We start from the raw sequence: 20474 nt of genomic DNA on the forward strand, positions 1-20474 counted from the left end.
TAATCTTGGAGATTTTTCTTCCCACTTCCACAGAATATATAATTAATTTGGTGGCTGATTTTTTTTTCTTTATCCCAGTAAGAGATTTATTATGAAGTGCATTCATGTTCAGTGATAGCCATAATATATTTCAAGCTCAATGTGTTGAGGAATACTTCTCACACAGGTGTCTTGGCCTGCAGTCCACAGATTGAAATGCAGATTGGGCTCCTGGTTGGAGCTCGAGACAAGAGGCCGTGAATTCCCAGCCTTTGGGATAACAAAGGACATGAAGACAGGTGACAGCAGCCAGGTGAATGGACAACTGAGAGTAACAGCCGGTGACTGCTGACCTTTTGGATAAGGTGATGCCAGTGCGATGGATGAACAGAGCGGGGTGGCAGAAGACGAGAAGGAAGAGTGGGAGTCACACCCTGGGGGAGACTCTGAGGGTATAAAACCTCGGGGGGTTCTTGGGCTTGAGGGGTTTGGATGTATTTGGGTGCGCGCTGCTCTCTGCTGGCCATGTTGCGGAGCTATAGTATGTGGTTACTGTAACAGGAAAAGGCGCCAGCGAGTCAGGGGCAAGGCCGGGGACTCAGGTCTTTGCGAAGCCGCTCGCTTGCCTCGGAGCCCCGGTTCCCCGTAAGCTCAGGAACACCGGGCAGAGCGCAGGCGGCTGAGGTGCCGCTCCCCGCAGCCTCAGCCCAGAGCCGCCCTGCTCCCCGTGTGACTCTCCCGCCCTCGCTTCCCTTTCGGTTTCGTTTCGTTCTAACGCGGGCCGGCGCTGCGGGAAACGAAACTGGGCGGGGTCTGCGCAGCGCGCCGGGCTGGATCGGGTCGGACCGGGCCGGCTGCTGGAGCGTCCGCGGGTCCCGGAGCGTCGGCAGCGGCTCAGAGGTACCGGCGGGGCGGGGGCGCGGGAGGAAGGAAAGGGGTCCCTGCGAGATGGGGTGCCCGCAGCCCGGCTGCCGAGGCCTGGCCCGCCACGCTCGGTGACGGCAGCCTGGGGTGATCTTTGGTCCGTGTGGCTACGCCTGGCGTCATCGCTGCTCGAAGGGATATGTTACGTGCCGTCGGGTTCTCTTCTGCAGGAACCGATTCTAATTCTGGAGAAACGTTACTGATTATTTTCCTCCCACAGAAATCAGTAAATGATTCCATCTTTTTCTGTCAAAAAATCTGCTAAGAAATCTCAAATCACTGAATTCTCCTCTCTGCTTTCCAGAACCCTTATTCCAAGCAATGATTTCCAAAACATTTGCAGACCAATCATTTGAATTAGAAATTCGAATTAGTTTCCCATGAACTTTGTTACTGGCACCAATTTTCTATTTCATATCTTAGCACTGACCTATCTACCCGGATTAGGGACCGCCTTTATTCCATGTTTAGAGCAACAGACGCATCTTTGAATGTTACTTTGCAGCATCTATTGAAGATTGTGTCAAAATGGATCGTGAGTATATGATGATGATCAACCAGTACCGTCAAAAACATAGATGTACAGTGGTTTATGACACCGTCGATAGAACGGGCCCAGATCATCATCCTGAGTAAGTTTACTCTGCGTGTCAATAACTAGCAGGGCTTTTCCTGCAATGAACAAACTGTGTAAAGCTTGCCGTCACAAATATTAATTTGCTGAAAGCACAAGTGTCGTGGGAAAGCTGGTTGAAACAATGAATTGAATGGTAGGTGCGTGGGGAAGACATCATGTGATACAGTTTAAGGAGAAAACTTATTTCAAGGGTGATGGCTCTTTTTCAGAAAGTATTAGCAATGCACCTGTTACTTACTAGTAGCTGTATTGTATATTGTGCATCTCTCAGAAGGTGGATGGGGATTACAGCAAGGATTTCAGTTTATGATTTCAAAGCTACAAAGCAAAGTGTTTACAAAGCATTGTTGATTTCTAATCAGAAAGGTTAGGTGTATTAACTGATTTCATACTAATATTAAATGTGTAGTATGTTTTTTAACATCTCTTACAAGAAGAGGGTCTTTTGCTTAAGAAGTTTTGCTTTCCCTTTTAGAGACAATTACAGGTGATGGAATATATTTTATTTTTAAACACTGATACAGTGTATTTTTTCCCTTGCCAAATGCTGTAGGTACTCAAGATCTGTAATATTTCCTTGCATGATTTTTTAAAATTTTTTTGCTAGTTTGCATGAAGAAGACAAGCCTTAGGCTAATAATTAATACATTTCTTTTGACGTGTTGCATGTTGTTAGCACTGTCTATACAGATTTAGTCTTAAATCTGTCTACCATCTCAGAATAAATTAATAGATATTATCTGGATGTCAAATGTTAATAGTTCTTATATTTTTACCCATGTGGCTCATGTAATTCAAAAAAGTAACTCTTATTGCAGTAAAGACCACTGTTGCTGTGATCACACAGCAACATCTTCGTTCTTCAAAAGTGATGGCACGGGACTGACAGAACTTACGTACATTCCAAGTTGTTTATTGGAATATTTACCAATATATCCAGATGGGACTTGTCCGGCCTTGACTAGCCTCTGCTACTTGACCAAAAGGCGGCAACTGCAGTGTTTTCTGCTCAGAGACACCTCTGGCTGTGCTGGAAGCTGCAGCTGGGCGCTAGAGATAAGTCCAGACATACAGAGCTCCGGTTTACCTCTGTGCAGATGCTTTAAAGCGAGGTGAAGGAAAGGAGTCGGATTCTGTTAGAGGGTTTCGATCCAGGGTTTCATTCCAACCTGCATGCTTCTGAATCCCGTAACAGCTCTAACAGAACCCCTGAACCACGTGGTTACTGGCTCTTTTAACCCCAGGGAGAGGGGGAGAGAAGGGGTAGGGATCTCACCAACTAGGTGCAGGATGGGCAGGTCTCAGGTGCAAGGGATGCCTGGGTGGGCCAATGCCCCCCAGGGATGCAAGGCATCTTTTGAACTCTGCCAATCACTCCACGCCCTTCTGGAATGCCAGGGTTGACAGCACGCAGCAGGGGTCAGGGTGGGGGGCAAAAAGGAGAGGTGATTTGCACCTGGGAAAGGACAAGGATACCTGAGACAAACTATGACATCACACCACAACAGTTGTTTATTCCATTTGTTGTGGTTTTTCATTGTTTTTCTATGTGTTCTGCTGCATTCACAAATTAAATTCAGCCCATTGTGTGACAGTGGTATCTAGGAAAATCCTGGGTAACTTGGGCTGTTCCAATGATAGACTGTAAAGTGTCTGGCTGTAGTGATGTGTGCTGTAAACTTTCAGTCCCCTTATGCTGCTCTTTCCTGGTGTTCTGGATGCATTGACCACTGCTGGTTGTGAGCTAGCTCCCTAACTCTGCTGTGCTGTGTCCCATCCCATCAGTCACCTTGTAGCCGTTAGGCATGATGCAGAGATACCTCCCATCCTATCATGGTTCTGGTGCTATGGCTGCTTCCAGTACTGGGTCTGACAGGACCAGTGCTGAACACAATGTAAGAAGGTTAGAGGAGACCAGGGTGGCTCAGTCCTGAGCTTTCATGGTCTGGGAACACAGAGAGTGGACAATTAGGCCACTAAATCTGTCAAGTCTGGGAATTGCTTATTACCTTGGGGTTCATGGTGAATGACTCTGCACTTACGACCAACTCATGTGTTGCTCCTGCAGGTAGCCTTCAGCTTGGTCATGGAGACTCGCTGCAGATTTCCTCAGTATGCTTAAATAAATGGTGTATTTTGATGCATTGTGATAGCTGAATGTGTGTAGTATTCAGCACTTAGGTATGGGTTGGCTGATAAACTCTTTCCCAAAGAACAACCTTTCTTACATGTTTTGTTTTTTCTGTGTTGTTTCCTATGTGGAGAGTATATGGCACACTATGGGGGTGCCTTTTCCTACATTTTGCCCCCTTAAGATTTCTTGTTAAGCCTTGCTTACACAATGAGAGCAAGCACTTCATTCTGCATCTTCATTGTTTCCCACCCAAACATTTCATTAAAAGAAAGTGGAGAATGAGATTGGAATAATGAAAAAAGTGAGTTCCAAAAGTCACTATGCTATTTGAGACCAGTTTTCCCACAGAGGAGCTCATGGTGCTGTACTTGACTGTGTGAATCCATCTTGTTGGCTGTGAGCCAACCAGATTGATACACACTCTGCTGCAATCTGAAGCACAGAGGCTCTAATGGTTACTTTAACTTGGTGCAAGTGTGTGCTGCTGCCACAGGCAGAAATCCAGTTGTTTTCTCCTCTGTTGCAAAGGCAGTATCAGAAACATTAGTGGGTTTGCAGCTGCATGACAAGTCAGATCTGTAAGGACTGATTTTTCTGAAATCCAACCATTCATTATTAGGGCACAGCAGTGGGTTGACCCGAGGAGGCAGTGAAACCCCCAGCTACCTACTCACTTCCCCCCAGTGGAACAGGGAGAGAATCAGAAAGGTGAAAGGTAGAAAAAACTTGTGGATTGAGATAAAGACAGTTTAATAGACAAAGCATAGCTGGATGTGCAACCAAAGCAAAATAAGGAGGTTGGTTACTTTTTCCCATCAGCTGGCAGATGTTCCCAAGAAAGTGGGGCTTCATCATGTCTAGCGTGTACTTGGGAAGGTAAACACCATAGCCATGGGTATCCCCTCTTTCTTCTTCATCTCCCAGCTTTTATTGCTGAGTGTGATGCCATATGGCATGGAATATCCCTCTGGCCACCTGCCTTTGCTGTGTCTCTTCCCAGCTTCACACCTACCCCTCCTCTGCTTCCTGGAAGGCCCGAGTGGGGAAAAAGAAAGCAACTTTGGTGCTGTGCAGGCACTACTCAGCAGTAGGTAAAGCATTAACTCTGTGTTAGTTCCAAAGCCACAACACAGCACTGTTCTGGCTGCCCTGAAGAAAGTTAACCCCATCCCAGCCAGATCCAGTCCTTCAGTCCTGCGCTGCATCAGATTCCCATTCTGACTCATGGAGTTGCCATATGGGAAGCAGGACATGCCTTTCTGTGCTCAATTGCTGATCCCTTCCCTCTCCATTCCACAACTGTGCAAGACTGGGGCTTGTGTTTGTTTGTTTGTTGGTAATTTTTTGTTGTTGTTGTTTTGGTGGGTTTTTTTAAATGACTACCTTTACATTCATGTCTCACAAGCACCAGACGTGGTTTTTACTCTTATTAAGCAGTGCACATCACAGGGTATTAAAGGTGAGTGTAATGTCACATCTGGTTTCATGAAACCAAAATTAGCTAATCTTTCCTCTGTTTAGTGTCACACTGCTCAGATGTGTCCTGGTGTTAGGGCTTCACAACCTTGCTTGTAACAATGCTGACCTCATCCTTTCTTATGCTTTTAAAAACGAAATTATTTTGATTTAAAAAAGCAGTTAAGCAGTTAAAAGTACTGTTGGAACTAATAAAGTGCATGTATTTGTGATTAGAGAGGAAAATTTAAAAAGTAGTTATATTAAAGAATTATGATAATCATTGGTTTGATATAAGAAACACATTAATGCTTCAGTACTTCCCATAGTTATCCTATAGCGCTTTGTAGATAATAAACCCCAAAGTTTAATCTGATAAGGTTATTAAAGTATATATGTGGGAAAAATGTAGCAATGTTTTAGACAAGTTTTCTTCATTGCAGGTTCACAGTTGTTGCCAAAATAAATGGTAAGGAATATGGTAGAGGCACTGGTAAAAGTATAAAAGAAGCAAAAGCAGTAGCAGCAAAAAAGACATGGGAAATGATTGAGGAACAGGTGAGTAAATAGTAGGATTGTTTTGGGGGTTGCTAAGCAGTGTACATCACATGTAATGTAGTAAATGTTGAAGATGAATATCTCAAAGTAGACTTTTGATAAAATGTTTAATTTGAAACAGTTTCTAATTATTCAATTCTTTGTTTCTGTCTCATTCATCACTTTTCTACTTTTTATCACTGAATTGTTTTCCTTATTTTTTTCCTATAGGGTTGATATCTAATACTGTGTTTCATCCTCTGCTGTTATAGGAGGATAAGGAAATGCATTTGCCTTTTTTAAGCTGCCTTGGTGTATCCAAAGTGGGCAGCTGTCCTTTTATATCTTGGAAACTGTTCTATGATTCAGTGTCTTCAAAACATTTGCAGGGCATTACTCAGTGTGTCTGTTGCCACTCTGCTAATGAAACTGCTTACTTTCACTTGTTCTAATTAATCTTTTTTTCCTTTTCGTTATATTCTTTACAGTATAGCTAGTTATATACTCTCTCCTTCCTTGATTGTCTAGGTTTGAATTTTGCTCCTTAGCTTTCTGCCAAGTGCTTTGCCCTTCTTTATTTGACATTCTTTATTTCTCTTTTCAACTCTGAATGCTTCTTAGCACCTTTTGAGTAAAATCTTTCCTTACCTATTTCTGTATGTTTTTTATTGTGTTGCTGTCATTACTTTAACACAATTGCTGCGTGTCTGCTGATACGTTACTGATGTTGACTAATCATGAGACACCTGAAAAGTCCTGCTTTCCCCTCTTGTACATGCACAGGAGCATTTGCAGCCCTTGCTAAATGGGAGCATCAGCAGCATCCTGCTGCCATCCCATCTTCACAGCTTGTTCCCTATATTTTCCTAAAAGCGGTGGGATGAGGCATGCTGAGAGGCTGTTAAAGGCAAAAGTGTAGTACTTGGAAAGCCACGTTTACGTTTATTCAAAATGTAATTATGCTTGGGATGTCTGTCCTTTGCCATAAAGGACTCAGTTAATGGAAATTTGGGGTTTCTTAAGAGTGTTTTGAAATGTGGACAAATCTTGCAGCTATATTAGTTCTTGTGCACTGCTTATCTTAATGTATTTTTAAACTTAAGTTTTCAAGTTACCTGTTTTGTTTGTTTTATAGAATAAGAGTCTCTCAAATATGGCAGCTGCAGATTTAACAACAGCTCAAACAACCTCAACAACCTCATCACCTGCACCTGATTACGTCAGCCGATTAAACACTTTTTCACAAAGGACTGGTTACATAGTTGATTATTGTGACAAAACTCGTACTGGAGATGGCGATGTTCCCATGTAAGATATCATTTACCTTCCTGCTTCCTTCTAATACTGTTTGTGTTTACTAATGCTACCATTAGTTATCCTTGGTCGGAATCTTTAGAAGGAGTCGCACCATCTGCCTGACAGCATTATCCAAAAGCTTCTTGAGCTCTGTCAGGCTGGTGCTGTGACCACTTCCCTGGGGAGCCTGTTCCAGTGCCCAGGCACCGTCTGGGTGAAGAATCTTTTCCTGATATCTGACCTAAACTTATCCTGATTCAGCTTCGTGCTCTCTCTTTGAGTCCTGTCACTGGTCATCACAGAGCAGAGATCAGTGCCTGTCCCTCCTGATCCCCTCATGAGGAAGTTGTAACAGCAGTGAGATCTCCCCTCAGTCTCCTCCAGGCTGAACAGAACAAGTGCCCTCAGCTGCTCCTCATATGGCTGCTCCTCAAGGCCCTTCACCATCTTTGTTACTGTCCTTTGAACACTCCTTAATAGCTTAATGTCATTTTTATAATATGGCACCCAAAACTGCACACAGAACTTGAGACGAGGCCACCCCAGCGCAGAGCAGCACAATGCCCTGCCTTGCCTGGCTGGTGATGCTGTGCCTGATGAATCCCAGGACAGGGTTGGCCCCCCTGGCTCCAGGGCACTGCTGACTCATGTTCAAGTTGCCAGTGACCAGGATACACAGTGCTGCAGTGCTGCTGTCCACAGAGTTATCTTTTAGGCACAACAAATTACTTACCTACCATTATTAATTAGATTAAATGTATATTGAAAACGTTGCCCTGAAGATGTATACTTCATATTTCCATTCTACAATGTTGCTTGAGTGTAGTGTTCAAGAATCATTAAATTGAAACTTGTTATATGGGATATAAGACTTGATTCCCTGTTGTATTTTACAGGTATTCTATTAGCTGTACAATTAGTGGTCGTTTGTATGGAAGGGGCACTGGACCTTCTGTAGCTGCTGCAAAACAAGCTGCTGCAAAGGAAGCATATGAGAAGGTAAAAAAGGAAAGCTCTCTGACAGTAGGTGCTATATTTAGGCTTATCACAGAAGTTTAAATCTTTGAACCAATTTCTTTATTGTATTTAAAAGCATATTCCATGGATTCCATTGAAGAAGGAAACAATCCATATTTTAGTATATTGGTTGGGCTACTGTTAGTAGAACTTGTTGTGCTTCTGTATTCAGTTCTGGATTTAAAAATCAAACTGCTAACAATTGATATCTCTGTGTTTCAGAATAGGTCTGATGTGTTGTCATTCAAGGATGCACGTGTTTTAAAAATTTTAAAATTTCAGCTTGTATACCAGTTGTCTTCTGTGAGAAGTGTTGTTGAGCTGGCAGACTATGAACCTACTTCTTTTACCATCTTCTGTTGGTTCAAAAATCTGTTGTGTAATGTGAGGCAAAAGCAGGAGTCAGAATCAACAGGACTTGCCTTCCCTAGCGTTCCAAGGCAGAGTCCTATGAAACAATTGCTGACACCATCCTCTGGAGAGCAGAGCTGTTGTATTCATGCTGGCAGCTGTTATTTCACATGTGCAAAAAACTATCAGAATTCCAATAGTGATCCAAACCCACTTCTGAAACGTACTGAACATATGAACTAACTAAATGGAGGGTAGTTTAAAGAAAAGAATGTCAGTATAGGGGAGGAAAGAAGCCTTTTTTACTTTTAGGTACTTTTAAAATTATTTGGCTGTTACTGTGAATTTTCAATGCTTTTAGGGTTGTTTTTAAGTCAACCATGCAATTAACTGACATCCTATTAATAGATCTAGGAGCCTTTCTTAATATCTTCCTTTGTTGCTAACCTGTAAATTTTTTTATTTTCATTGAAGTCTGAAATTTATTACTTCAAATAGAACTTGTATACCATATAGTCTAAATTTAGGTTGGGTTGTTTGGTTTGGTTTTAATTTTTATTAATTCTCAGTGATGTCTGTTTAACAAACAAAATGTAATCTCGCAAAAAGTAGTAAAGGTCCAGTACTCCTGTATTTAAATAAGGGGTTTGTTTGTTCTCATTTAAACATAAACCCTATGTTTTTGTGTCCATGATACTGTGATGAAATACCAGGAATCATAAAAAAAAAAGAAATTTTGTTTACTTTTTGTGAGGTGGTGGTCTGTATCCATTTTAGTTGTTGCTTTTAATGTTACTTTTATGCTCCTATGACATAGGCAGTGGGAGGAAGGGGAAGAACTCTACTAAGTGTTTGGGATAAGTTTTTTTTTAATTCAACCCTAATTTAGTTATGAGTTTTGCAGTGTTTTCATGCTGAAGACATTGAATGTCAATTTGTACTGACTCAGATTTTCAGTTCTGCTGATTACATGTATCAAAGCCTACATTTTCCACACAGCAGTTGCACATGCAGCAAACAACAAAGATATTTGCTTTTCATAATTCTTACTCGTGTCCTGGTTTTGCCTAGAATCCAGACTCTACTTTTATAAATGTGTCTGTATAGTATGCTCACTGTGACAGGGCCCTGTGTTTTTCCTTTCCCTGAGTGGAAATTGGGCAGGTGCCTTTCTTCTGCAGGGCTTTGAATGTTTAGTGCAGTTACCAACTTGCTCTTAGGACCCTGTAATCTTCCCTCTACCCTCTCTGGATGGCATCCTTTGCTCTAGAATTTGTTTGTGATTTTGTTAAACATTCTTGGCTTTTCTTTTTTCCAGATGGAAACCGAAAGATCCTCTCAAGTGCCAGCTGAGTCTGACTCAGAGTAAGTTGGGTTCACTGCGAATGTGATAACAATATATTTAGTAATCTTAGAGGGTAATGTGCTCTAATTCTAAATAAAATATATCATTTTATTGTTTTATTGAAGTATAAAGCAATCTAATTTTAACTTCTGTTCCTTAAACTTCAGAGCAAAGTTTGTTTTACTTGTGCGGTTTTATGTGAGTCTGTATGGGATAGCTTATAGTAAGTTTAGAGCTTTCTGATTTGTTCACATTTTACCATAGTAGTTCTTTCAGAAGCATTTTTTCTGTGATGTAAATGGATTGCCCTACCTCATTCAATAGCACTATTTAATGACATTTTAACACTAGTTTTCCTATTGAGACACTTGTGAACTCAGTATAATTCAATTTCAGTACTCTCCTGTGTTCCATATTCTGCTTTTTTCTCCCCCATTTTTTTTTCCTCCCTTTTTTCATTTTACATGAATCTTAATTTCCACCAAATGGAAAAATTTTGCTTAGCAAAAGAAACTGAATATACATTAAGTTTGAGGTGTGATTTAAAAACCAGCAGTTTACTGTAGTGCCACTACCACTTTTACATTCTTCTATCTTCTAGATATCATAGACTCATTTTATAATAGAAATAAAGGAGACTATTATCAAAGTGTTGTTATTTTAATAGCTTTTAAGCAGGACATTTTGTAGTTTAAATCAGTCATGATTGTTAATGCCTTTTCAGGTTTTGCTTTAAAAACTGTGATTTTTTTTTGGTACTTCTTTTCTTGTGGTAATATTGTGTTACTTTCACCTAAAAATAGTCCATTATTTTTCAGTAAAAACACCATTTGCTTTGCTGACTCATCTGCAAAGTTGGTAGAAAAAATGAAAGACATGGCAATATGTGAAAAGCCTTCACCTTTTCAGGTACAGCATGAGAATGGTCTTCCTCATAAATACATTTTAGACCCTGAATAGGGCATGCTTCTTGTCAGACTGTAACATCAGTTTGTTCTTTTATTCACTAATCAATGGAAAATACATGCATTTTTCCTAAGAATGTTCAGTAGTGTTAGCCATTAGTCATTTCCTTCTGTACTGTGGATCAAATTTACCTAGTGTTTAACAAATGCCAGTAGTCCTAAGAAAAGGGTCAAACTGAGCTCATTTTTTGCACTGATAATGTTATGCATAGCACATGTGAAAAACACTGAGCTAAGATTCATTCTTATGACATTGTTTACATAAGGTATGATCATATTTATAGCAATTCCTAGATACATTATCAGACATGTTTTAAACTGACTGCAGTGAAAGTATTCAGGATACCTCTGTTAATCTTTTTTTTTCTGTTTTCTGTGTAGAACAGCGCACAGAGTTCTGTCCTGAAGGCCAAAAGGTATGTTTATTTCTAGATTGCTGTCTCCTCTAAATAATATAGTCCTTAAATAACTTTTTTTTTTCTATCTCTAGTAAAGAAATGCTGCTATTGGGAGGTATATTTCTTTTCTCATCATGTGTTAGAAAAATGGCTCATTATAAATTTTGCTTTTTTCCTTATTGAAAATTAGCTGCCAAAGAAAATTGGCAGCTAATTTTGCTAGTGTAAGAAACAAGGAAGAGGAAAAAAATATGTCAAATACTGGAGAAGAGAACGGGAGTCCACACACTGTCAATAAAACGTAAGAAGGCTTTTTTTAAAATTAATATTTGTAAGGCAATAACTATATGTATGAATCTAGAAATGGGTATTTCTTTATTTGTGGTAGAAGGAGGGAAAATACTGCTGTGAAAAGAACTTTCAAAGAAAATTGATATTGGGGTTTTTTCCCTGAAAATTTCAAATCTAGCATAGAAATTGACAAGCAATGGTATTTCAAGCTCACAACCAAATGTCATTCATGTGAAGATGTGAGGTTAGTTACCTGAGAGGCCTGGAAGGGTCAGTTTCCCTTGTTGTTTTAATCTCCAAGGCTGTGATTTAGACCTGTAAATTGGTCAAATGATGACTGTAGAATGATGTTGCAGTAGATGTATTAAATCTGTCAAGTTTATTTTTATATTCTTAATTGAAAATTAAGCACAATTAAATATGGTTTTCCTTTTTTATTTTTTTAAGATTTCTCGAACAGTTTGAAGAAATAAAGCCTATTGGTGCAGGTGGTTTTGGGAATGTTTTCAAGGCAACATCGAAGTGTGATAAGAAAACCTATGCAATCAAACGAATTGAATTCACAGAGTATGTACTGAATGTTTACTTCTGTCTTTTAGGACAACCTTAATCAAGAATTTAATACTTTATTTTTTCCCTTCAACAATACTAGGAGCATTTAGGTGATTGATTTTTATTATTAATTATCTTTCTAGTGAACTGTTTTCTTTATTTCCAAGCAAAGCTGAAAGTGGTCCTGAACCTTTGTTAATTTTTGCATGTAATGGGTTAATTTTTGCTGGAGCTGTGAAAATGTAGGTGTTTTAAGTTCTCTTTTCCCTGAACACAATAGTGCTCTGGTTGCTAATATTGCAAAATGTGTTTGAAGAAAACCTGATTATTAAAACATTGAGAGCAGCCCTGTTACTTTTGACAGGCTACATGGAAAATTTCCGTATTAGTAATGCAAAATTACTGTAATTATGGAAAATAGAAGAAAATCCAAGTAATAAATTTCGTAATGGGAAAATGCTTTATATCTGACCCATGTAGTCATTACTCTCATGCTGTGTTGCTTATCTTTTATAAATCTCAACAGAAAAGATGATCTTAATTTTTTTTAAAAAGTCATTTTCTGTTACCTAGTGGAGTATTTTATCAGCAGTTGAAAAATTTAATTTCTTTTAGGTTATCTATTGAAAAGGTTTTAAATTGTTGGAGGTACTTCTCCCTTAAATTGTGTAATATGTACATTTCCCTTTGGATTCTTGTGTTGTTTGCAAATATGTATTATTTTCATTGGTATTGCTATCCTGACAACTATACTCAAAACCTTCTACTGATTCTTCAAGTAATGACTGCTGCTTTGCTGGCAGGTTTGTAGCTACCTGCTTTTTCGGCTTTTTTGAGTGGGGATTTAATTCCTAATGGGGTTGAAACATTTTTTGCGCTTTGAATAACTGAGCAGATGAAAGAAAGCCCATTAGATTTGTAACTTCAGTTTTGACCTTTGAACTTATATGAAGTTCAACTATTATGCTTAGTTTTAGATTAATTTAGAAACAATCTGTATCCTACCACTTGATAGCCTGTCTTTTATTTAACTTTGTATTACATTGTAAATGCTTTTTTTTAAAAATTCTTTCCGCCCTTCTGATAGGAAAGTAGAGCGTGAAGCACAAGGACTGGCAAGACTTACACATGAGAACATAGTGCGCTATCATTCTAGCTGGAAAGGGTACGACCATGTCAAGTACCCAGACTCAAGGTAACTACAAAATAATGGTTGGCATTCACAAACTTATTTCACAGCTGTAGTAAACTTGCTGTTCATGCTATTCATGATTGGTTATCAATTATTTTACAAATATAAATGCACACACATGCAATCATACTGCTAGGACAAAAGGCACAGTATTTCTAGCAGCAGGTTGTATGTCATCAAGTATATTTACATCTTCTTTTCCTTGATTAATAAGGTACATTACACATTTTATATTTCACGCCTCTCTCAATATATGGAACTTAATGAATTTATAGAAGAGAGAAAGAATGCAGAACTCAAAATTTGGGGCAAGAATTAACAACAGAAAAAATTGTCTGACAGTTGGCTACCAAATTCCTGGTCAGAACTTTCCTTTTTATAATAACTACTGGTCAGCCAGTAGCTAGCATAGATTCAATTATTTCCCTAAGTTAGTATTTTAACCATGATGCCTGAAACAGTTTTGATTGTTTAGAAAAGGAATACAAAATGAAATGCTCTTTAATTTAGAGGCAGCCTTTTGACACTGAGGCTTCTGGTAAATGTGGTGAGAGTTTTACTTGTAAGTTAAGCTATTAACTTTTCCAAGCTTTTGTGGTAAGCTTTTTTTACTAGCTGTGAATTCATACTCTTCACATAGGCTGCCATACTTACTTATAGCCATAAAATATTAATGAATTCAAAATTATGGTAGGCATGATGCCTGTCCATTATTGTACTCATTAAATGAGCAGTAAAATGGGGGAAAAAGTATGTCAAAACGAAATCATTAATATGTTGGATCTTCAATATCATGTATATATTTTACATTAAACAGTTATTGGGTAATAGAAAAAAAGTCCCCAAAGCCAAGAACCCAGACTGGAGTTCTGACCTGCTCTGACTTCAGGACTACAGAATCCCAAGCCATTTAATGCTTGTTCTTTCAGTGCTTCGAGCAGCTTTATTCAAGGGCTTTCATCATACAGAGAGCTTAGGGAAAACCAGTGCGTGCTTCTCTTTGTATTTTCCTTCCCCTCACCATCTCCAGCCTCAGCCTATCTTACAGGCTTCTCTGGAGTGTGTGAGGCTGCTAGATGGGTGAATGTATTTTAACTAGATTTCTAGTCCTCAGAAGGCTTCCTGTGACTAGCAGACCAGTGTCACTGCATTACCTTCTTGACAGGACAGGAACATGACCATTCTTGGCAGGATAGGAAGGCTGATCTCTTGAACAGAAATGTGTCAGGGTCTTCCACTAGTTCCTACAAGGCCAGATGGAGCCAAGGACAGTGGTATTTGCTCCTGGATAGGACACACTTCTAGGTATGAGGGAAATGGAAGCTGGGCTTTCAGAAAACTACCAGTGTGAAACTAGAAAGCAAGCAAAACTTCAGAAATATTCCAGGAATATGTAGCAACTGAGCAGAGATTCTTTGGGTTGCAGTCCTTTTTATTTAATGCAAATTGCGGTAGGATCTTTTTTAAAATTAAGGGACTTGCAGACTTTGTTTTGGGTAACTAAAAATAATTATTAGCAAAAAGGGCTTTTGAAGATGACTTGGGAGGAATTGTATCTTACCAATTGCAATATGGTATGTAATTTTCTTTTGAAGCTGGAATTCAGACCAAGAAATTCCCTGTCTTTTCATCCAAATGGAATTCTGTGAAAAAGGGACATTGGAAAAGTGGATTGTAGAAACTAGCAAACACCAAAAGTATCATGAAATGGCACAAAATAACTTTTTACAAATATTGAAAGGAGTGGAATATATTCATTCTGAAGCGTTAATTCACCGAGACCTCAAGGTATGTAGGATAGGTAAATAAAGAAAAAAAAAAAAAACCCAAAAAGTTAAAGGTAGTGTACTTACTGAAATTTCAGAGAATGTTAAATTGTTATAGTCTTTGCTTACTTACTCTGTTATGTACCCTAATGTGCTTCTTTGGATATTGCTAGTGATTGATTTTCTTTTAGCAGCTGGCTGAACCTCATGCTAAAATCAGGTGAACTTGGAAGGTCTCAGAATATAGTAGTTCAAAGAATCAGTAGTCATCAGCTAACAGGCATTTTCAGTGTGTTACTGGGTCACAAGAAAAGTTGAGTCTAGAAAGTGGCTCTTGCCATATTGTAAAGGGGTAGTTTATCTATCCTAATACATGCTGTGTTTGATAACAACATCCTCTAGTTTTGTCTTGTGTATGCATACAAATGTTTGAATGCTACAATTTTGGATAGACTTTCAGTTTCTACATGTGCACAGTCATAAGAAGATTTTATTTCAGTATAAAGATTCTAAGGGACAAAAGCCTTCAGGATGGAGGCTATAATGTTGCTTACAGAGTTTTAAATCACTCACTTAGTGAGTGATTCACTTTTGTTTTAAAAACATTCAGAAGTGTAGTTTCTTTATCATCTCTGGGAAACTTCATTGAAGCACATACAGTTCTCTTTTTAGTTGTTTGACTTCATGTTCTGGTTTTGGCTAGGACGCAGTTAATTTCTTTTCAGTAGGTGGTACAGTGCTGTGTTTTGGGTTCAGTAGTATAGTAATGCTGATAACACACTGATGTTTTGGTTGCTACTAGGTGGTGTTTATTTTAAGTCCAAGACTATTTTTTTACATGGAAGAGGGGCTGATCTGGGCTCAGGAAGGGGATCTGGCATCAGTCAGTGGGTGGGTGGTGAGCAATTGTACTAGCAATCTCCTTGTTTTGGTTTGTTTTTTTAAATCCTTTTATTATCATTATTATTTAACATTATTATGAAATTTTTCTTTTGCTTCAATTACAAAACTGTTTTTAACACAGTTTACAAGTTTACTTTTGATTCTCCCTTCCATTCCACTGTGTGCTGCTTAGTTGCCAGCTGGCCTTAAGCCATGACACTGTCAAATTTAAAAAGGGGAAGTTTAATAGAAATGATACTCTGAGATACCTGTAGTAAGCCCTAACTCTGCGTTTAATTTAGTACACATGATCCTTCTGTGCCTAGGAGAAACTCTGACTTGAGTGGAATTCCATGTAAGACTAAATGCTTTGCCTAAGTGTATCAAGTTGTGTCTCGGATTGAAGAGTGAAAAGCACTTTGGGACATAGACTGTTATATGCACAGTGTATTTGAAGAGCAGTTAAAGCATGACACAGCTATGACTGAGCTAGTGGAAAAAAAGATGCAGTTACTGCAGACTGTACTACTTGAAATTTAGTTTGTATTTTTAAAAATGGATTTAGCTTTTTCCTTTTTCCACACCATCAGTTTCTTAATGCTACTTTCTGAACAATCATCAAATTTTATGGGAAACACTTCTGTGGCTGATTATGCTTGGTGATAAACCTTGATCATTTGGTGATGTTTTTTTTTTCTTCTTTTTCTTTATATATATGAAAATAGCCTCAGAATATATTCATATCAGATAATAATAAAATAAAAATAGGTGACTTCGGTCTTGTAACTTCTGTGGCATTCGAGACTCTGACTGAGAACAGAGGAACAAAATCGTATATGGCACCAGAACAGGTAATTATCCTGCTGTATTAGTGTCTCTGTAATTAGGTGTGCATTATAAACTCTGCATTGGATGTTCTCAATCCTAATCTCAGTATTAAAGCAAGTTGCCTAAAGTTGCCTGGTATAACTAACTGTATGAGGGAATAACTGTACTCTGGAGAAGGCTTTACCACAAGTGTGGTAAAGATTTTTGCTCTGTGTGAACATACAGTCTGACACTGCATGCTGTAAGGAATGCTCTTGTAAAACCAGGCTGCCAAACATATATTTAAATTTGAATTTAGGGCCCCTGTTAATTGCATCATTTGAGCTTCTCTGTGTCATTATTTGTCACAGGGCAATACTGGCATGCTTTATCTGTATAGGTTTGTAGAAGTCTTAATTTCAGGGTGTTCAGTGTGACATAATAGTCACTGTTAACAGGACTGAGGCAGAAAGGGTTAACAACTAAGAAGGATATAGAGTAAGGCCAGTCCTGTAGCCTTGGAGTAGAAATTTCTGCTGACTTCAAATTTTGCTTTAGGAAGTGCTATTCTCCAGTTGGATTTTATACTTGTATTGTTCTGTTCTAATCTTTCTAGACTGGGGCCAAATATGGAAAGGAAGTAGATATTTATGCATTGGGATTAATTTGGTTTGAAATGCTTTCAGCATTCACTGGTCATGAAAGAAGTAAGGTATGTAATTTAAAAACTCCCACTGTTGTTGTTTTGTCTTGCTTCTGGTATCACTTATTGATAGCATTCTAGAAGGAATCTCTTTGAGTACTATCTATTTATATCTTTTTCCTTATTTCATTTCCATAAAGCCTGTAAGTCCTCACACCTCAGTTGAAATGTCATACCTGAGGGAATACTACAGTTTATTTCACTTCTGTCCTAGTACTATATGTTCTTCGTCCTAGTACTATATGTTCTTCTGTACTACTATACACCAAAGCCCGAGAATGCTAAAGAATAATGTCATGCAAAAAAAGATGTCAAGTTTCTCAGAAATTTTCTTCTTGGATCAGAAACTTAAAGGGAGTGTTTTTCTAATTTAAGAAAATAAAAATTATGGATGGGTGAGTTTTGTCTCTGCCATGCTTTTGTCTTCACTGCACAGTGGAGCAAGAAGAGTTTCCACCAAATCAAAATCTTTGCAGTTTTCCAAGATGAAAACAAGTGATTTGGAACATATTACTTCAAGTGAAACAGACTATTATTTCAAAAAGAAAGCCCATGTTACTTTAGCTTTTTTTAAAAAGGCATCCTGTATATGTTGAGCTTTTTATGTGCAAACCTGCATATTGGTAGGACAGTGATGTAGCTGCTGGGTATCTTGTCTAAAGTAATTGTGGTTGGACTCAGATTTTGAACAGTTTGCCAGATCCTTTTGCCAGTATGAGAAGATCATACCAGTGTGTCTGTTCAATGTGGCTCTCTCTCCAGCCACCTTGCAGTACTTCCTCAGATGTTCTGTTCCTGCTCACAGTTGACTGCAAATGCATGCACAGTTCCACAATGTCTACAGTTAGAAAAGTACCATTTCCTTGAACTATAAAAATCTTGTGCTCTGCAGGCAGGTAGGAAAGTTATGTGCATGGAAAATCCTAGGATGGTCTTCAGCTGCTCCATTAGATCAGAAAGAATTTCACTTAATGGAACATAATAAACTCTCGTGCTGGCAAGCCCTGCTGTAAGAACATCATGTAAAAGCAAAGTTGATTATTCTGTACTGAGTAACTGGTTCAGTTGATGATCCCCAGCAGGTAGGGTCACAGGCCTCAAGCTACTGCTAAAGAGTAGGGAAAAAACTCCAAGCTCATGGGAGCTGTTGTTTTAGTGGATAGCAGTTGTAAAGGGCTTGCTACGCCAGGCTTATGGGGATAACTGATGATTCAGGATACACAGCTAAGTCCAAGAACACAACTGTCATCTTCAGGCAAACATTACACTAGTTAACAGCAAATCAATTAAGCAGATTGCTGTGTTTACTCAGAAAGCCACTTGCAGAATCACAGAATGAGTGAAGTTGGAAGGTCATCTAGTCCAGCCTACCTCTTCAAGGAGGGTTCCCTAGAGCACATTACTTGGGCTTGTGTCCAGTGTACCTGCTGTCAGGGAGACTCCACAACCTCTCTGGTCAATCTGTTCCATGCTCACTCACCCACACAGTAAAGAAGTTCTTGCTCATGTTCAGGTGGAACTCCCTGTGCATGGGTTTCTGCCCATTGCCTCCTGTCCTATTGCTTGGCACCACGGAGCAGAGCCTGGCTCCATCCTCTGGCACCGCCCTTCAGATGCTCACAGACATTGATGAGGTGCCCTCTCAGTGCCTCTTCTGGAGGCTGAACAGGCCCAGCTCCCTCAGCCTTTCCTCATTAGAGAGATGCTCCAGTGCCTCAGTCATCTTTGTTACCCTGCACTGGAGCCACTCCAGGGGCTCCATGTCTCTCTTGTGCTGAGGAGCCAGAACTGAACTCAGCACTCCAGATGTGCCTGACCAGGGCTGGGCACAGGGGCAGGATCACCTCCCTTGCCCTGCTGGCACTGCTCTTCCTAAGGCACGCCAGGATTCCATTGGCCTTCTTGGCCACAGGGGCTCGCTGCTGGCTCACGGATGGCTTGTTGCTCACCAGGACCCCCAGGTCCCTGTCTGCAGAGCTGCTTTCCAGCAGGTCAGCCCCCAGCCTGTACTGGTGCCCAGGGTTATTCCTCCCCAGATACAAGACCCTGCACTTCCTTTTGTAGAATCTCAGAAGGGTCCTCCCAGCCCATCTCTCCAGCCTGTCCAGGTCCTTCCCAAGGGCTAAGCAGCACTCTGGGTTATCAGCCGCTCCTCCCAGCTCTGTGTCATCAGTGAACTTGCTGAGGAGGCACTTGCCCCTTCATCCAGGTCATTGATGAACAAGTCAAACAATACTGGGCTCAGTATTGAAGCTAGGAGGACACCACTGGTGAAAGGCCTCCAATTAGACCCTGTCCTGCTGAGTGTGACCCTCTGGGACCTGCTGTTCAGCCAGTTCTCAGTCCACTTCACCATCCGTTTGTCCAGCCTGCTCTTCCTGAGTTTGCCTGTCAGGATGTTGTGAGAGACACTGTCATATAGAAAAAAAATTGTTAACTAAAAGGCATTTCTAAAGCACACAATGACACATCTTTCGTTAGTTGCTTTGAAGTCCATGTAGCATTTTATACAATGACCTAGAAATAAATGTGTGGTACTGGATATGATAAAAAGGAGGAAGCACACCTGCTTGGCTTGCAAACAGAAATTCAGTTGACTTGCTTTTTTCTTTTCTTTCAATGTCATTAGACAATATAAATCCATTACTTTTAAATTAAGGAAAGAAAGATAATGGTTCTGAAATAGAGGAGGATTGAAACAAACATGTTATTGTTGTGTGTGAAGCTTTTAAGCTTAGAAATGGATAATAGTTGCTGAAAAGGCCAAAAAACCAAACCAAAGCACTACTAAATGAAAAAAGGTCCAACTTTCAAACTGTTTACAGTTACCTTTTGAAGCCTTACACTTCCTGTAGATTTGTGTTTTCCTAACTACTTCAGTAAACTATATGGGTTATAAGGTAGAGATACAAAACATAACAAATCATACCAAAACTATTCTCTTTTATTAATTTCAGGTATGGCCTTCTGCTAGAGAAGGTGAGCTTCCAGAGTACTTCAAAAACCAATTTCCAACAGAGGTATGGGATTTTAATGTATTTTTTGGGTACTAAACAAAAAAAAAACAAACCAAAAAACCAAGCTATTGACATTTAATTTTTTTTTGCAGGCACCCATAATCAAAAAGATGCTTTCAAGAAACCCTTCAAGAAGAATCACTATATCTAATTTGCTTCACCTTCTTAGGTCTGTTGATAAAGAGAAGGCACTTAGAAATTACTCTCATTGAATGTCCTTTCACAC

At 39.5% G+C, this 20474-nt stretch overlaps 1 protein-coding gene across 1 annotated transcript; it reads left to right on the forward strand.

Annotated features, from left to right (window-relative positions):
* The first annotated feature begins 795 nt into the window (after positions 1 to 795).
* Positions 796 to 20467, forward strand: EIF2AK2 (eukaryotic translation initiation factor 2 alpha kinase 2). The gene is made up of 16 exons (XM_084203351.1): positions 796 to 879; positions 1409 to 1535; positions 5573 to 5687; positions 6802 to 6974; positions 7859 to 7961; positions 9649 to 9695; positions 10494 to 10584; positions 11022 to 11056; positions 11229 to 11339; positions 11777 to 11896; positions 12969 to 13076; positions 14669 to 14861; positions 16447 to 16572; positions 17145 to 17240; positions 20189 to 20251; positions 20341 to 20467. Exons 2-16 carry the CDS (start codon positions 1432 to 1434, stop codon positions 20458 to 20460), a joined length of 1605 nt encoding a protein of 534 aa, XP_084059477.1. The 5' UTR covers positions 796 to 879; positions 1409 to 1431; the 3' UTR covers positions 20461 to 20467.
* The last annotated feature ends 7 nt before the right edge of the window (positions 20468 to 20474 follow it).

This window comes from Fringilla coelebs (genome assembly GCF_963513975.1).
Source record: "Fringilla coelebs genome assembly, chromosome: 3".
Lineage (NCBI taxonomy): Eukaryota > Metazoa > Chordata > Aves > Passeriformes > Fringillidae > Fringilla > Fringilla coelebs.